This window comes from Parambassis ranga, chromosome 20, assembly GCF_900634625.1.
Source record: "Parambassis ranga chromosome 20, fParRan2.1, whole genome shotgun sequence".
Lineage (NCBI taxonomy): Eukaryota > Metazoa > Chordata > Actinopteri > Ambassidae > Parambassis > Parambassis ranga.
In genome coordinates, this window is record NC_041040.1 from 18,082,619 (window position 1) to 18,102,392 (window position 19,774).

Here is a 19,774-nt window from a genome sequence, read left to right on the forward strand (position 1 = left end):
CAACCACGTAAGACCAAAGATGCATTTCACAAAGAGAGGACATCGTACCTTGTGCTCTCAGACCAACATTTTCATGCCTTTTCTTTGGTGTGTGTGTGTTGTTGGTTGGTATACGTCTTGGGAGATTGATAATTTCACTTATGTTTCCACAGAAACCGTTAGCTCAGCTCAGCATGGGCAAAAGTAGGCGCACACCCTCCCATTACTAGATTGGACTGTGTATGCAATCCTCAGCACATTTTCTTGGAAATGACCATTCAAGAATGAGTAATGAATGAAGGCTCTACGCCATCATTACATTACAAGTAACTTATATTCATGAGCCTGGAGGAGGAAATGACTGTACGGTTAATTCCTGCGAAATAAATGCTGTTAAACAAACATTTATTTTTGTTTTTCTAGGTACTCCATTGACTGGAAGAGCGACTTGGACAGTTACTTCGACATCGATCCTGTGGAGGGAACCATCTCCACAAACGAACTCCTCGACAGAGAAAACATCGCGCAACACAATATCTCCGTCGTGGCAACCAAACTTAGTAAGTATAACAACCCGGATCAATTGTGATTAATGCAGGTGTCGTTGTCCTTCCCCCCGCCCCCTGCTGCTGCTGCTGCCATAATCCGTGTGAAGGATTTAACACACTTTTACTCAAGTCAATACACAATTCCATTTTGCTGGAAAGGTTTATAGGTGACTATAAACCACGATGGCTCTCCCAGAGGGATGTATCTTTAGGACATTCTCTCCTCTAGCATACTTGCTTTAACTCTGTTTTCATTTTTAACTGCGTTTTTTTATTTTTTTTTCATGACATTGGCATTGGATGAGGTTGCTTTTCTTGCCATAGTCAACTTTTTACTTACAGCGCAGTAAAATGTGAAACCCTTTCGGAGCAAGCAGATGCAGAAGCAGCTTCACAGCGTGTCGCGAGCCAAGCTGAGGGAGAAGATGGAACTAATGCGTCGCTGTGGCTTTAAGACATGTCATCAAGCTAATTATGTTTTTATGGAGGAAGTGGAGCAAATTTCCGGATAAATAAGCAAATCCATCGTCATCAAGTCATCAAATCTGCTAAGAACCGTCAAAGTCATTATCCCAGAGGCAGGCTGGTGCTCAATCAAAATTACACACGCTGTATATTCATTAGGACACGCTGTGAAATACGGGCTGTGTTAAACTTGAGTCATTGTCGCCTTGGAAACTGATATTACTCACTTCCCCTCAAGGTCACGGCAGTGACATGCTAATTCTGTTTTCAGTGTGTGCGTTTTCTTCTTCTTCTTCTTCTTCTTTCTCGTCTTTGTGCACAAGAAACCGGAGGAGTGACAGGAGGATGGTGAAGGATTTTTACAAGGCTGTTGCGTGTTCGAATCTGGGACTATTTCTGTTCATTTCACCCACCTGCCTACTTTCTTATCACCACCTCGCAAGTCAGGCTCTCTCTAGCTCTCTCTCTCTCTCTCTCTCTGTCTCAGAGGACCAGAGTTCGTCTAGAGACACTTTAACTCTCCAGCAGAAAAAAAGGAAAACTTCCAGAGCCAGTGTTTAAATATAATGGCAGGACTGGTGCAGCAAGAATAGAGATAAAGCCAGCACCCCTAGAGTTTATGTCCCAGCTTGAGTTCAAATCTGTTTTTGACCTTGAGTTACATTTGGCAGAAGTTTGTGTTGTGGGTATTGGATGGTTGTTAGGGCTCCTCTGTGCCGCATTCTCTGCGTCGGGGATGTTGTCTGTCTGCTGTTTTGGTTTTAAACCATGAAGAGCGACAGTAAATACAGAAGCCTGTACGTACCCACACAAATAATACAGAAGAGGTCACACACAGACAAACACACACACATGTTCTGACTTATCTCCAGTGTCGAGCAGCCTTAGTCGGCATTGCACAGCACTTTTCAATTAACAGTAATGATTGCAGACCTGCATACAGCACGTCCTTACTTCATCCTTCCATGCCTGTTTAATATTATTGTTATTAATAATTCCACAATGACACATTAAAAACACATGACACCCCTAAATAAAAGGCACCTCTATTGTGCAATTATAAGCACGACACCTGAGTTGGAGACGAACCTTGGAGATGTGACCGGTCATCACTAGACACTGCAGTCATGCAGCAAAATGAGAGCAGCATGTGTGTGTGAGTGTGTGTGTGCTGCTCTCCTGAGACGCAGTGCACAGCAGCCAGAAGGCGGGCGAACACAGGAGCAAGGGCTGGATTAACACTTTTTTTGGGCATTTTAGGAGTCAAAGAGAGAGGGGGGGATCTATTAAACACAATAATGACCTTGGCAAGAGGCAATTAGGAGGCACACTTGCTATTTAGTTTCACACTCATCATGGAAGTTTTGCTTACTTATTCTGTCTAGAGCTGCACTTTTTTAACACATGTACAAGGAATGGTTCTCTCTGTGGCACATTTTAAAAGATTTGCATTTGTAATATGCAATGAGAAACATTAGGCAACTTTTACAGCAAAGCACTGGGCCATTCTACAATTCAATAAAATAAGTAGAGCATGTGTTTATGAGGCTGCAGATGAATGAATGTAAGCACTATACCATTGCTCCATCTAGTGGGCTGAATGATACATCACTCATCTCAAGAGCAGTAATGGGGAATGGGGAATTTGTAAGCATCAGTAACCAGGCACATGTGACACTAACGATCAATATTATAGATGTTATTGGTCTTCAGGAACTGAAGTTTTTTTCGCAGGGTCAGCATCGCTTGCTACAAAAAAACCCAGCAAATCCCAGTGTCATTTCTACCTCAGTGGGGAGATTGCTTTTCCCATCAAGGTCAGAAACAGGTTACTAACTGAGCCGTGGCTGCTTCTCCAATCCCTTTGAGACAACTCCACAGATAACGCAACAGCCCCCCCCCCACCTCCACACGAAACCTATGCACCGGCAATCGCACAAACAAGCTTGCGCTAAGCCTTCTGCTGCACCGCAAAGCCTATTCCCACATCGAATCCATAAAAGTTTACCTCCAAAAAAAAAAGAACATTTCCCCATTGTGCACAGAGACGTCGTAAGAAACAACCCTGGATTTGAGCTAGTTCCACCCAAGGGGGCTTTTACACAATAATTAAAATGGGTTGCACATCCTATGGCTCAAACTTGAGTAAAATAAAGGAAATGTCCTCTCTGTAGAGCCATGTGAGGTGTGTTTTATTTGCATAGCTTCCTAACATCAATCAAAAAGCATCATAAAATGTGAAAATGAATTTATGCATCGCCATGTCCCAGGTAAAACTCACACTGGAGGTTAAGCAGGGGCTGCTACAGTCTGCAACTTAAAGCGTAATACTTGATTTATCCACATGATGTCAGTGCTGTGAAGAAATATTAATGTTGTGTTTCTCTCTCTGCAGACAGTCCAGTTCTAACCAGCCGGGTGGCAGTGAAAGTCCACGTGCTGGACATCAACGAGTACCCCCCTGAACTGGCCAGTCCCTATGAGACCTTTGTGTGTGAAAATGCCAAAGCGGGACAGGTATGTTCACAGCCTGTGCAAACATTCTGGAATTAAGACATGTTGATTCGTCACCAAGGAGACAGCTGCGGCTTTGGGGCAGCTGATCTAAAGGTGTTAAATTGAATGTGAAAGGTGTGGATTCATATAAACGCCTGCAAAGTGTCATTGTTTACACTCAATTTATGATGTGTGGGGATCAAATTTAGTGATGCGGCACACATTTAAGCCCTCACACACTGATACCTCACCACGAGTTTTGTTTCTATAGCGTTTTACTCAAGGTCACTTGGACAAAACCTTTTTATTTCAAGGGATCTACTTCTTGTTTCGTTGGAGTTGGATTCAGGGAGGTAGAAGCAATCATAAAGCACAGCAGTGCTTTGCATATCTGTAACCCGGAGTACATTTCAGATGATATATTTGAGATGCAGCAGAGAACTTGCCTGTGCGCATTGTAAACCACCTGTGCCTGTAAATTAGCCCATTAACCAGCATCTATATGCAGTTAGCGTTGTGAGGGAACAGCTTCTTTGGCAGTCTATCAAATCACTGTAGACGCCTCATCACACTGAGGATGTTTTGCCTGGTCCTCAGGCCTTTTGCAATCAAAACAACGGCTGTGCCCTCCAATTGAAGTCAACGCTGTCGTCCTCAGCACGTGAGTTCACATGTTTTTTTTTTTTTATGCAGAACACACAGTCCTAAACTCTTAAATAAGTATCTTTTTTCTTTCCGAAAGCTCAGGGTTTTCTCTCATGATTATTTTGACCTTGCAGAATCCTGCAAAGTATGTGCATAGTTTAAATAAGACAGGATGTTTTCTCCTTTATTTGCTCAAGGAAGAGTTCTTGGCATTCACCGAAATAAATAAATAAATAAAGGCCCGAGGCTACATGTACTTTCACTGCCTGCACTAAAAGCTTCAGCGACACCTTGTGTTTAATACGTAGTTACAGAATAGTTACATTTTGATAGAAATAATGCAGCATCTGCTCTTTTCACCTGATCTGGCACTTCGTCTGTGAAAGAAAGAGCCATGTTGTTGACAAGTCTATGGAGCCGCAAAATGCTGACCTATTTATGACCTAAGGCCATAGACTTTTCAATCACCCCTGTTAGATTAGGCTATGTTATATCCTTCAGGTTGAGGTTGATGACACTCAAATCTGATTTCTGTAGGTCTGTATGGACACACTGTTTACTTGTTCATGACCATACTACACAAATCACAACAGACCGGTGGAAACGCAAATGAAACAACAGTAGAAGCAGGAACAGACACAAGGGTTGCAACCTAGACAAAGTGTAAAACGAGATCTAAATATGCAAAGGTTAAACAAGACACAGGTGGAAACTATCAGAGTGGGGGCAGGTCATCACAGTGGCGAAGTGGAAAACAACAAGTAAGACACACAAGGAAACTTGCCTTTCAAAATAAATCAAAGGATAGGGCAAAAACAGGAAGAATAACTAAACCATGCCTCAAACAAATTCAAGAAAAGCAACAAAACAAGACCACAAAATGTGTGATCTGTGTGACCTGGCCTTAAGCACATAAAACTGAAGTGCATGCACATTGAGCTTCAGGATTACTTAAAGAACAGGTTGGATCCAACATATAGCAGAATTCACTGCACAGAGGACCCCACAAACAGCCAAGGAGTAAACCTTATGTTAGTGTCTACAGGTTGCTAGGCAACAGGAGCATGATAAACAGGAAGTCTTTCACAGACATCATTCAGCATCCATTGGTGCTTCCTTCAAGGTTTACCAAGGACACACCTCCCTCCCGAAGGATGCAGCTCATATGTTTTGTTTTCATGCCGTAGCCTACAGATAATGTTATATATGGCAGAGTGAAAAAGAGTCAAACACTGCCCTGTATTAAAATGCATCATCACCACCTCCCTTTTTACCTTCTTCTTCTTCGAGGTCCTTTTACCTATCCTTCCCTTCCCTCCTCTGCCCTCGTTTTCCACAACGTTCGCTTCACCTCGGTGTTCCCACAGCATGACTCCACCAGGTGTTGCACACAGCTGCAGAATGATAAAGATTTGCAGATCCCCGCGTGCAAAAAATCCATCACACGTTTCCCTTGATGATTATCTGCACTCAAGCCTGCAGGGAAAAAACAAAACAAAAAAAAACACACACACAAACTGCTTGTTTTGTAGTGTTTCACGCTGTGGCACTAGCTCTAATTGAAACTCATCTGTAACCAGGATGAAACCAAGCAAGAGGACTGATTATTTTCATGTAAATGTGTAGGGAGAGCAGGATGAGACCTTATACTGAGATTTGCACACACACACACACACACAAAAAAGAAAAATTATATAGGTAGGACATTTTTTATTTTATAAATTAATGTACTCAGAGTCAACTGGTCAAGTGTGAAATGAGAAAAAGCAACCACAAAGGCAGCATAATGCAGGCTATTTCCTACTGCACAGTTCTTCATATTAGATTTTAGTGGGACCTGTGCTCCTGCTGGTTAAAGTATTTACATTTCTTTCTTTCTTTTTTTGTTTTTCAACAGTACCATATTGGCGATGCTGTTTGTTATGTTGGAATAATTACATTTACATTTACAGCATTTAGCTGGCTGCATGCAAAAGAACAACACACTTGCAGCCATTTACTCTTTTCACGAGCAGTTCCTGCAGCAACAGATCCTCTTATGATCAAGAGGAGCTGGGAAGCACTTTTGACTGTAAGAGGAAGGGGATTTGTGCAAGGCAGATTCTAATTAATGTTGCATTAAATATATATATATAAATAAATAAATAAAAGTTAATACTGTCTATAGCTGGTTTGTCCACAGGCTATGCAGCTGTGTTTTAAACTTAGGAAAGGAAATGTTTTTTGTAAGCTAGCACTCACTGCGACCATCCTTCCATTTTCTGAACCCATTTGTCCTGTACTCTGGCATCATGACAGGGGGAATGGACCCCTGAATGGGTCACCAGTCTATAGCAGGGAAAACAGAGAGAGAGAGACAAAGAGTCACACACATCTACAGCTAATTTGGACTCCCCACTTAACCTAACATGCACAGTGCCAGAATAGCCTAAGTGCCAGAATACCTGGCACTGGAGAGGATTGCTGTGAGGTAACGTTTTATTACTAAATAGGATTGGTAGCTGATTCACCATTGTACTTGGGGCTATGGTAACATTTGATGAACACCAGCCATTATTTCTGACGTGATTGATTTACAGACCGACTGACTGATTAAACATTAATGGAAATTAGTGTTAGTTGTTGCTGGATTTATTCATCACAAAACTCATTTGATTGCGGGAAATCAATAATGTGAACCATACATCTGCTGTGGGGGAACACAACAGAGGCACTCATTACACTTGGTGTCAGGTTTACTCCCCCTGGAGCTGTGCAAATACAGAGGAATAATCAGGGTGATGTAATGTATGGGGCAAGAAAGCTGATGTGGGGGCGGGGGTGGAGAGGGTGGACCCAGTGAGCAAGAGGAAGAGCAGACTGGCTGCACAGCTGCAGGACGAAAGACAACAAAGCTCAGAGAGACGTTTGGGGAAACAGAGGAAAGCACAGAGCAGTCAGCAGTCTGGTGCACAGAGCCGGCTGAGTCAGCAAGTCGGGGTGGAAGTGCAGGGAAGATGGATGCCGGTTGGCTCGGTTGTTGTTTTAGTTGAAGTGTGTTACACGTTTTCACAGTTTTCAGCAAGCAGGATTGATCACACTGTGTCTGTAATACAAGTGCGATATAGAAACAGCTGTTCACGACCACTGAACAAGCTTCAGCAGTGTTGAATGCAGTTAATCCATCACCACCCGCCCCCCAACGTGTTGAGAGCGATTCAGAAATTTCAACGCGTTTTCAATCAGGTGCTCAGCGACTGCATCCAAAATGAACAATTCAAAGCCTTGTTTTGTTGCTGTCAGCGTCAGAGTATACAGATGGAAAGACCACCGGAAGAGTAAAGTTTAAAATGTATAATTAAAAGCAAATGTATGTTTTTTAATTTCTCCATCAGGTGATTCAAGTCTTCAGTGCAAAAGACCAGGATCTACCTCCTGCAGGACAACAGTTCTCCTTCAGATCACCAAAGGATGACCTAAAAAACAAGAACTTCACTATCAGGGACTTTGGAAGTGAGTATATACCTACATTAAAACCTTATTTTAGCTGATAGAAAGCAAAAAACACATAGATATAAAACCTTGTTGCAAAGGCTTGCAACTAATTGGTCTTTAAAAAAAAGAAAAAAAACTCAAAATCAATTACTGGTTGAAAGGTTTGCTGCTCTAAGCTCCTAAGAGTGGTATGCCTCTGTGCTATAAATAACTCGACCACATGCTGTCACACGTTATCTTATGATAAGGCCACATATGACACTCCATCCCGAGCCCCTTTGAAGTCTAACCACAAAGACGGGCAATAAAAAGTAGGACATGGCAGGATGAGGCCTGAGAAACGAATGCATTCACCATCTTTAACAAGCTGCCGTCCGAACCTCTGATCCACTTTTAACCTTGTGGACACGCCGCCTTGCAGTTACACTGACTTGCCAGGAAGCTCTTGGAAGCACACTCTCCACATACACAGAGTAAGATCTGATAGGCAGGGACAGGACATACAAACACCGCGGGCACGGCAAGACAGGTTCCCACCGGAGAGAGAGAGGGAGAGCACAAACAATATCGCGCCCATGCACAACATGCAAGGTGTGCTAAAACGCCTGACCTCCTGTCAGGGAGAAGTGCTAGGCTTCGTTGGTGGAACAAACCGGGCTTGACAGGGGTCAGACAGTCTAGCTGGAGCAGACATAACCAGGCAGGTTCAACCTGACACCTTCGCTCTCCCTCGTATACATTGTCGACCTCTATTCAGCTTGCCGCCCTCACGCCTTCAGATGACTTCTCAAATTGTTCCCTTTGTGTACTTTTTTTAATCTATTATCTATCACTGCTGATATCTCTGGAGTGATGCTACCTGCTCAGAGAACGTTCAGCAAACAGGAATGTTGTACAGTGCTTGAACAGCTTTAAAACTAAGTGGTGAGAGCTTTGATAAAAAACAGGATGGGTCTTTGATATGTGGAGATACATTTGGAGAGGATTGGTTATCAAACATAAGGAGCTATGAAAAAAAGTTTTATCTTTCTCCTGTTTGGACCTCTAGACTAGCTCAGAGGGTTGTCTGATTGATGTAAGGTTGTTCGTGAGGAATGTTCTCTTTCATTTTGGTCAGAACGCTTTCTAACCCGTGCAGATCAAGGAATAAAACTACTTCAGGCCTTTTACATAAAACTTTGGTATCTGATGATACTTCTTCTAGATAACACAGCTGGAATCGTGACCAAGCGGAGCGGCTTCAGACGACGTTTGCAAGAAATCTACCTTCTCCCAGTGGTGATCGACGATAATGGATATCCGCCCAAGAGCAGCACCGGCACCCTGACCATTCGGGTGTGCGGCTGCGAGTCGGACGGTTCTCTGCTGACCTGCAGTGCAGAGGCCATCTTTCTCCCTGTTGGTTTGAGTACGGGAGCTCTGATCGCCATTCTTCTGTGCATCGTCATCCTGTTAGGTGAGATCTCCTGTCTTACACTCATATCTTGTTGTTGCCACTTGGTGGGGTGGGGGGAGGGGGGCCTCCACCGACAGCTTACCTGACAACCAGGATTGTGGACAGTGGTACTTGATCAATTTTACATCTAAGTTTTGTCAAAGTGACATTTTATAAAATGTCAAACTATTGACATTTCTATTCCACAAAATATTCCTTTACTTTTTGTGGCTTCTGCCTTGACAGTTCTAAACCCTTTCCTCAAAGTCTATTGAAACACACTCCCCTGTTTTTGCTAACACCTGCCTGAGGTGACCACCAAAGTTGCACTGGCCCCTTTCCAGGAGTTTCTACAGTTAATTATAGGACGCATAATGAATTTTGTCATTCAACGAGATGTTAAAGATTGGCGGGCGGGATGCTTGGCTCTATAAACTAAATCCAATCTTGCCGCCCTGTGGCTGAGTCCCAAGCTACAGCTTTTACATATCTCACAAGGTCACAGCCGTAAAACTCCTCCTTAATTCTCCGCTATTAATGTCCAAAGTCATCTGCATAGAGGAAGTAAATGTAGGTTTACGGCGGTTATGTGGGGCGGTAGGTTGTTAAAGAAGTTCTAGTTTTACAGTGGATGTCAAGGGTAGCCGTGACCTTTTATGCATTTAGCTGTATTTACTTTTCCCTCTATCTCCTTCAAATTTACGGCCCAGAAAGAAACCCGCAGTTAAACTCTAACGACGGCTCGTCATTAATCCTTTTTCATTACCCTCATGAATGTATTCATGTAAAGGATCAGCTGCAGTGTTTTATACGTGACCCAAACATAAAAGCACAAAGTAGGATTGTAGTGGTGTGCTGCAGAGCTGTGTGTTCGCGTCATATGAGAAGAATGTCTTCAAAGAACTCCTGAGCCGACTCCACCCCCCCAGGCTGAGAGCTCCAGCCAAAACTGTCATGCTGTCCCCAAGAAGGGAAGAAGCAGAGAGAATCAGAACTCACACTGAGAACATTTCCACAGAGCTGCTCGCTCCTGTGTGTGCAGGAATTGTCAGGAAAACCCGGTCGTCCTGTGAGCAAGAATGATGAGGTAAATTAAACAGGAACCATCGCTGAGAATTTCATCTGCTTTTTTTTTTTTCTTGAACTGATGTGCAGCTGATGACAAGCTGCGTTTCAGCATCTGTTTGTCAAAATCTGCAACGTCGCCACTAGGGGGAGCTGGAACACTGCACAACACCTGATAACAATCACATGGGAGTGGAGATGCAGAGAGGGTGAAATGAAGAGACCTACTTAGGGCTTTTTTTCACCCCAATCTGAATGTATTTATGTGACTCTTTCATTTGAATGATTTCAGTTCTTATCTTGGCTGTGGTTTTTCTTCTTCCCAGATGCAACTGTATATTAAAACATGGAAAAAAACACATATTTAATGGCATCTTTACAAAGAAAATAACAGGGAGAGGGACACACACACAAGAGGGGGGGGGCAGACACACAGAGACAGATTGCACTGACAGGAGAGATGGGAGAGAAGCAAATTTACTGCAGCACTGTGTGTTGGAAATAACACTATGGTACTGAAACACTGTACGAGGAACCTCACGTAACCTGATGGGATAAAAACAATGAACAGGTTCAGCCGACAATGTTTACAATTTAAGTCTGTTTATTAAATAAATCTGCAGATCTAGACATGGAGGATTTCTCCAAACAGCTACTTCAACAGTCTATTTAACTGTAAAGTGAGCTCTAACTGTGTAACTGAAATAACAGGGCAACATGCTGTATGACCTAAATGTCTCAACAGGATTATAAGTCTCCAGTCATGCTAGCTAGCAGCTCTGTAAGGCTGCAACCAGGGGCACAGTGGAGCCTTGAGTTAATGGCTAATATCAGCATGCTAACATGCTCATTATGATTACACTAATGCTTATTCCTAGCAGGTAATGTGCAGCATCTTAGGGTCTTAGCGTGCTTTAGTGTGTTAGCATGCTAAAATTAACTAATTGCATACTAAGCACTGATGGGACCACGAGGACTAGTTTTACAGGTGCACTGGACAAATGAGAACTTCAGAATCATAGACACATTACATGGGAAGGTTCTCTGATCTGCAACAGCAAGTTTCTTGGTTATCATAGTAACAAGTTCCTAACAAACTAGAAGATTTTCAAGCACATATCAAAATGGACACAGAGCTCACAAAAAGTACTGCATATTGCCAGTGGTAGTAGACTATATGACTAACATATAGTCCTGATTTGTTCCCACAGTTATTGTGGTCCTCTACGTGGGCTTAAGACGGCAGAAGAAAAAGGAGAGCCTCATGTCATCCAAAGAGGACATCCGGGATAACGTCATCCACTATGACGACGAAGGAGGCGGGGAGGAGGACACACACGCATTTGACATGGGGACGCTACGCAACCCCAAGGTCGTGAAGGAGAACCTGTACCGCAGGGATGTCAAGCCTGAGATTAGGAGAGGTCCAAGGCCTCCCGTCTCCCAGGACAGTGCAGACATCCGAGATTTCATCGACCAGCGGCTTAAAGAGCATGACACGGACAACTCGGCCCCGCCCTACGACTCCTTGGCCACATACGCGTACGAGGGTGACGGCTCTGTGGCCGAGTCGCTCAGCTCCATCGAGTCCCTCGCGATAGACCTGGAGGAGGACTACGATTACCTCAGTGACTGGGGGCCCCGCTTTAAGACACTGGCAGGGATATTTGGGGAGCAGTCAGAAACTCAGTCGGACTCCACAACCACAGAGAACACACATTGATGTTATTCACAGACTCCAGAAAGCAGATATGTAACAATTTCGGTTGGCACACACAATGTGGGTTTTCCTCCCATGTTTTCTGTTTCGTTTTAGCACCCTGTTTATTTTACATGGTACTTTATCATGCTCAGTCCCACCATTGTAAAAGAGAACATACAGTGTGGAATTTGAGCAAAGCAGTCATTCAATTTTCTTTCAATTGAACGTTGTTTCTTGTCTAGTTTCGTTTTGGGGGAGTAGACATGGAAATGCTACCATTTCCTAGAACATCCTTTAAAGTGCCTCGATATGATTCTTCTTTCACTTGCTACATCATGCCACATATCCTTTGTTTGTTTGTTTTCTTTTTCTTCAAACCCCATTGGTCACTTTGACTGACCAATGTCAACCTTGTGGGGACAATGAGGTGGCCCAGGTATGGCCAAAGATGTTTTGAATGTTATTTATTGTTCTATTTATTTATTGGCTGATTGAATTTTTTTGTGTGTATTTATCTATTTATCTCTCAGTCATTGATCTGTATTTTTTTTTTTTTTTTTTTTGGAGACACTCGAGAATTTTTGTAATTAAAATCAAGGCCCACATGAAAATGTATGTTTCTGTCAGGTGGGTCCTGTGAATAGACTTCTACTAGAGATGTAAAAAGAGAAATTAGGGCTAAAAACTACAGTTCGGTCATGTAATAAACACTGTTTTTCTTAAATAAACCACACTTGGACAAAAAATATATACATATATATATATTTACCTTTTTTTGTAAATGTATGCATCACTGTATTTAAAAAGTGATTTTTTCTGCATTAATTAAGGCAAATCCTACACTGGGAAATTCAAAGTGCTTTTTTGAATTAAAAGACAAGACAAAGAATAGACCAAGATTTATAATAACAAAACAAGGAAGGTAACTGAACACATTTTAGCTTAGATTAAAAAGCTTAGACAGTAAAGTTATTCCAGGTTTTTGCTGTATGAAACTGAAATGCTCTTGGGACAGCAGGCTCGTCCCCAGAACTCCTCAGAGTCCAAAAAAAGGTTTATATGGCACAAACATATCAGAGATGTATTTGATGTATCTAGGCTGTTAAGAAATGTATACACCAATAGCAGTGTTTTAAAGTCAATTCTCTGTACGGGGGAAAGGGGAGCCAGTGGGAGTGCTATGGTCATACTTCCTGGACCTGAGCAGCAACATTCTGAATATACTGAAACTGTTGTAGGCTATAGCTCGTTTTGAATGGCCCAGCGAGCAGACCTTTAGATTTTAACATTTTGTTTAAAGGTTTTAATAAGATTTTAAAACTCACACATGGATTAGAATTGTGGTGGCCCCTAAAATACCACTTTGACAGCTTTAAAAATCTGCTTCAATCTTAGGCTAAAGGAAGTTGGATGACTCTCTTCTCTTATTGTAAAAACCTTCTCTTCAGGTTTGCTGGTTTTCCTTCCAGGAATCCACAAATAAAAACAATTTGGAGTGAATGTTTCCATATTAACATCCCTGTGCTGGGAAAAAGGCAATCAAGCTCTCACAGAGGCTTCTGTGAGGTATCAAAAACGCCTGTTCTTCCACTCACTGAATAAAGTGGCCTGGGTGTTTCTGGCCATGGTCTGGTGAGGACATAATGGAAGGTCTGGATGAAAGCCAAAGCAGTGACATACAATGCACAGTTTCTTCCAATGGACGGTAAGTGATTCCCTTCTCTTGTCTCTCTCTCTCTCTCTGCTACATCCAACACTTACATCAAGCCTCAGTAAACCTGTAGTGGTGTGTTTAAATGGGCATTAAGTAATCCATGATCCTTGGAAACAGCCGATGTAAGGTGACGCCCACACCCTCTCTCCTGTTTTGAGCGATGGTGGTCGGTGACTGATACCGACGGTCCTCTGTGCACAGCCTCCCTCTCACAGTCTTGTTGATGCCATTTTGTGCTCCTCGCAGTGGCAGCTTGTTATTACTTATTGAACCAACCGAACCTAGGAATTTACTCATTCTCAAAATTGCGAGTGTTGGTGCTGAAATAATGACTCTATTAGTAGATCGACAGAAAATTGTAGGGATCCACAGTAAGGATTTGGGTTGGTGCTTGTCTCACACCATTACAAGCGCTTCAGTGTTTTGGTGATGGTGGTGACTTCGACTACGATACTGGTGCCACCTTTTACGGGAGATATGTCTGATATTTTGTACAAATACTCCTATTCAATGACCGTTTCCTGAGTCTTATTACTTGCTTGCTCTGTACTTGCTTGTGTAGACATAGCTTCCACTATGTCTACGGAGACTCTACTATTCATCCAGGTTTCATCCAAACTGAAGCAACTAGACTCTAAAGACATTTTCCCCCGGGTGGTTCTCTCAGTTCTGCAGTCCTGACTGGCAAAACGTCTTCAGAAAACTATGCCATGAGTCCAGTCGATTTTAATTCTCACTTCGGACATGAACACCCTTTGTTTGGTTCGGGGATATAAAAAGACCATAAGGAAACTTGCTAAACATTTGCTGACTATAGATACTATAGAGGCCACCTACAGTTTAGCCTACGATGCATGCAAGAAAATAATACTGCGCAACCTACAACTGGAATCCAGTTAGATAAACTGATGAAACTGCTTCAGGGAGTGACAAGATGTCTTTAGAAAACTATGCTAAGAGTGCCTTGATTTTAACATATGTAAGAGATGAACTAATGATAGCCAATAGTACAGATTTAGGAGTTCTTTGGATATCTTTTATATATGGGCTATGGACTTACCCCAATCATACATCTAACATTCAAATAAACTGTGACAGGTATGTAGCCTCACATAATACCCAACTAGCAAAATATTCTGTCCGCAACAGAATTGCATTATCAGCTTGTACTTTTCTAATTATTAGTGGAAATACTTTGTAGTCTGGTTTGTTGTTTTTAATTTGTGCTTCGTGTCCTCGACACAAAAACTTAATTTTATAATTAAATTGTTGTATTATTTGTTGTATTAAATTATTAATCTAATGAGCAATAAGTTCATCTTCATCTCAGTTAGCTGAAAAGCTGAAAGAAGTAATCATTAGAACAGTTAGTCATATTGCATGTTTGTTATCTAAGATGCTGACATATTTTGTTGTATTTTAGATTTTTAATTTCAATTTTCCTGGGAATTACCTTTTACAGTCTAATTTTTAAGCTTCAGTTCTCATAATTGGATTTATTTTATGTCTTAAAAGGTTATTTTATTATTATAAAATATGATTGACTTATTATCTTACGATCTGCTTGTCATGTTTTGATTGTGTTTTAATACTGCTCTCCTTGTAAAGCACATTGTTAGGTTATGAAAGATTCATAATTTATAGGATGATAACATCACCCAAAATGTTAGCTCACATAGACTATTTGCAGCTCATGATGCTTTTACAATGCAGTCTTGGAAACAACCACTGTATGTGTATCTGTCACCCCCCTGTGGGCTTGCATAAACAGTGCATGTAATGTGCGTGTAATATGTGTTGTTGAGGGCAGCACTAGCCATCAAAGCAGCAGATGGGGGTAGTTTACCTTGTTAGATGTGCTTTAATCATGTGTTTTAGATCCCAAAACAGTATATTCAGCTCACCTTTTTAAACATCTAATCTAAGTGTAAACATAACAGTAGCTCTGTTGTTCATTTTGTGAGCTTGCGATGCCGCATGTGTAACAATTACACGAGACTTGCCAACGGCGGACCTTCATTTCATTGTTTGTTGAGGCGGACACACACCGAAAGTAATGGTTAGCTTGAATTGATACAGCAGACAGATGTCATCACTAAACATTATATTTCCCCTGTGCCACCGTGTGGCCTTTCCTAAAACACATTTCCACACCACTCATGACTCACCCTGGTGTGTAGTGGCAACCAGGATGTGTAGACAAGACCAAATAGAGACATCAGCCACTAAAGAGGGGAGTATAGTGGTGAGTGTGGGTTGGGGTGAGGTTGAGAGGGGTAGCTGCCAACCTCTGCATAAACATGAGAGAACTGGCACAATCTATGTAATAGCTCTGGGGAGAGAGACTATTACTGCCAGCAAAAAAAAAAAAAAAAAAAAAAAAAAAGCGATGGCATTGATACTGTTTATGTTGGATGGGGTTCAACCTTCTGTGCCCCAGTGAACAACACTGTCCGGGTTCATTGTCTCCTCTCCTCTCCAGCCTTGTTACTGCAACTGCTCCACTTTGAGTGAAAGTGACTTCATAAAATCAAAGTGTCCTTTTCCTTCTAAGTTACTCATCCAATAATTTAATCGGGGCATGAATTTGTTCTTGGAATGTGGAGAAACATCCAAATGTATGTGGCATTCGAGCACGGGAAGCATCGGTTTTGTTGTGAACCGAGGTGTTTACAGAATTCAGTGTCTGAGTCATACAAGTCTGTGCAAACCGAGCTGTCATGATTCAACAACAATGGCTTGTCAGGACGCCCTTTGAATATACTCCTCTATTATTGTAGGCTCTGAAAAAAATGTGCTTATACTAAAATAAATGCAACAGTTTCCTATGGAAACATGCTTCTGTTTTTTTTTTTTTAATGAACCCTGAATGGCACACAGCTGCAGGTTAGGGATTATACTGCTGATGCATACGGGTGCTTTAATTAATGGCAGTCACTTTGCATTACTCTGTGTTTAGGCTGTTTTCTGAGACTATATGAAAATAAAGCTGTCTGAGAAGCTGACAGCTTGGCTTCACATGAGCGGGCTGATCTTAGCTTGCTTTTCATTGTGGCCGCTAACCTTTGTTAACCTTATTAATTATGCAGCAGCGACAGCAGCAGCAGCAACCTTGAGACTCAGACATGGAAGTAAACACAGCAGTCATTAGAACATACGTGCTGAGTGTTTAGCTGTAATTAATACAATAACTGATGGAGAAACAGGGCCATTAGCATAGAGCTGAGAGATTTTTAGGTGCACTTAGGTTGTGCAAGCTTAAAAAAAGTAGATTTTTTGTAATGCTGACATATACCGAATTTTCCGGACTATAAGTCGCACATTTTTTTCATCCTATGGCTGGGCAACTTATACTCAGGTGCGACTGTTATATTAAAATATATAATTTCACAGTAGCAACTAATGCACCTGTTCAGCCTGTTGTTCTCTATTCTATTGTTATTATTATAACTTGCCTTTCAAGATGAAATGTCTGTTCTTGGTCTTGAATTTGGTCAAATAAATTTTAAATAAATTTTATTTTTTGGCTGGTGATACTTATACTCCGGTGCGACCTATAGTCTGGAAAATACGGTAAGTGTTGATCGACAGCTTAAATCCGAGGACACAGTAAGTGTTTTATCTATCGTAGTACATCAAGGAGGGTGAGAATTGTCCTTATTTTCACCGTGACACCCAAAGGATTTCTGGTACAGCTCATTTACTTGGAAATCACTTAAGAAGCCTCAGCTACCAAACAGAACCCTATCTCTGCTGTTACACTAGGGTTGAAAAGAACTCAGCCAGTCAATAACAAAAAAAAAGAAAAATCCTTTGAAGGTATTACATCCAAATTAAGCTGCAAAGCAACTTTTTAAATCCATCCACATATTTCTGGTGTAAAAAAAGTAGTGAGAGTCTTCTCTTGTATTAAGTGTTGTTTTTTTTTTTCTCACAATCTGTCACTGTTCTCCTGTAACGGTGTGTGATCCTTTAAAAAAAGTCAAATAAAATCTCCTTTTCTTCTGTGCTGTACTGCATTTTTCTACCCAGCAAAGAAAGCCAAGAACCATAAAGAGTCAGGATTAGTCACGTGGCAGGTCTGATAATCCAATTTTTTTTTTTTTTAGCCTGCACTCACTAAATGCGGCAGAGATTGCACATTCATCATGAAGCAGTGTAGCATTACATTTCCTACAAATTGTATTTCCACCCTATAATCCTACTGCTGCTTACATAGCCTATATGAAAATTGTCAAGAAACTAAGATGATTAGACAAAACAAGAGACATTTTCTTGAAAAAGCTTTGTGTCATCTTTTGTTAACACAATAATGTTGAATCTCTAGTTCTCACTGGCTCCTGGGATATCACTAAACGGCAAGTGTAGAAACATTAAAAGCATTAAAAGTTAAATCATGACTCACTTTACTCCAGTGCTTAGTCATTCTCTCTGGTCTTAAAATGGTTATGGCACACTCCGTAAAATGGCAAGAAATGTCTGTGCTATCCCTGCTGCAGGTTCATATCCAGCACAATCTAAAAATAGTTCTTATTTTCAGTAGTGTGAGCATCTTACCTCAGCTTGCAAATACTTAGTTTGTTGGTCATGCTTGGTTGAGTAAGATATCAATATTCAACTCATTAATTTATGTTGTCAGTCATTATAAGCAACAGCCATTAATCACAGTACTGCGATACACTAATAGAAGTTGGACAGTGCAACGAATTTAATAATAATGTTACTAAGCTGTACATTAGTAAAGCTTTGACATTTTGAGGTCAAGGTAGGTGAGCTCCTCTAGACTGTAAATAAAAACTGGTTAAACCTTCTGTGATGTCCCCAAGAACACTTTGATTGTTGCCATTTTGGCAGCATCTGAGTACACCTAAATTCCCAGGTAATCCAAATACAGGCAAGGAGGTGAAGTGTGAGTGAAGTGGGCAGGCGGGAAGCAGGAAACTCAAAATGTGTGTCTCCCTGCAGTGGTCATGTCTTAATATTGTGCCCCCCAGAGGCCATAAGGAGAACTGCAGTTTTTTGACACTTAGGCTTAGTTTCTCAGCCATGCTTTGTCAGTCAGAATCAAATTTGTTGGTTGTGGAGGGGTGGGAGGCAGTGTAAACCTTAAGACAGGTCAGCCAGACTGTTGTAGCTCTAACAGACAGACACACGATGATTCATGCTTTCATTCATGTCGAATGTGGGAGGAAAGCTAGACTACCGAGAGAAAAACCCATGCAGGCCTATAACGACAGGTTAGAACCACAAGACGAAACACCAATGTGCAGCCCCCCCTTTTGGGAAAAATAAAAATTTCCAAATGGAAAGAATGCAGCATCCAAACATCATGTAGAGCTGACATTATGATCTGCATTTGCAGTGAATATCAGTACTGCTGCAGTTAGCACCCATAGAGACATTAAATATACAGTATGTTACCTCTGATCCTCTGTTTTTGTATGGAAGGAGGCTGCACTTATTAGCCAAAAAAACACCAGCTGGTCACAGTCAGCCATGTTTTGTTGTCCAGCATTGTGTACCTGGAATGCTTTGTCTTTGTATGTCCTTCCACTGCTCCATGGTCACAAATTAAACACACGACGAAGACTACATTAAGGTACATTTGTCAGTGAGGTGTGTTACATGTTCAGCGGTAGTAAATGTAATTGTCACAACTAGGAATCTCTAAATAGTCATCATCTCCTTTGCCAGTTCATTAACCGAGAATGAGAAGCATCTTTCTCATTTCACCACTGACTGACTTAGCATGTAGGCTACATGTGGCTCCAGCTCATTCTTCCTATTCATTCATTCAGTCCACTGCTTTGTGTGGTTTAGTAACAACAACAGACACGGACCATTTCCTGTGTGGTATCTGCCCCAGGGGGACTGTGTGTACGTGTGCCATTTTTAAAGCAAACACAAAGCAGGTTGAGACACTAATGTGTAAGCCAACATCTACAATTTTGTATACTTGTATTTTTTTTGTCTTGTTAAAGGGACGGTTGCCTCACTAAGATGGTAGAATATGGGATTATGGGGCAGATGTGCATATTTTGCTGCTCAAAGCTGTTTATTCCAACTTTTAGATGTGTCTTTTCTGTCCAAATCCAGCTCCAGAACTGGGCCAAGGTGATTTAAAATGCAGTTCTCCAGTCTCCTTCAACTTGTTGTGGTATTTAAGTACAAATGATGTGCCCCCCCTCCCCTTCCCATCATATTTTTCACTGTCTGCTGAAAGTGAGGGTTTAGCAGAGCAGCTCTTACCT

The 19,774-nt window shown here is 41.6% G+C and overlaps 1 protein-coding gene across 1 annotated transcript in view; it reads left to right on the forward strand.

The window, feature by feature from the left end:
- Window positions 1-12,143, forward strand: part of LOC114453052 (cadherin-12-like) — a 79,922-nt gene extending 67,779 nt beyond the window's left edge. The window contains exons 8-12 of the mRNA XM_028432692.1: window positions 403-539; window positions 3,388-3,509; window positions 7,508-7,625; window positions 8,812-9,063; window positions 11,319-12,143. Coding sequence (XP_028288493.1) covers window positions 403-539; window positions 3,388-3,509; window positions 7,508-7,625; window positions 8,812-9,063; window positions 11,319-11,830 — 1,141 coding nt within the window. The 3' untranslated portion in view covers window positions 11,831-12,143. The remainder of the gene's footprint in view (window positions 1-402; window positions 540-3,387; window positions 3,510-7,507; window positions 7,626-8,811; window positions 9,064-11,318) is intronic.
- The last annotated feature ends 7,631 nt before the right edge of the window (window positions 12,144-19,774 follow it).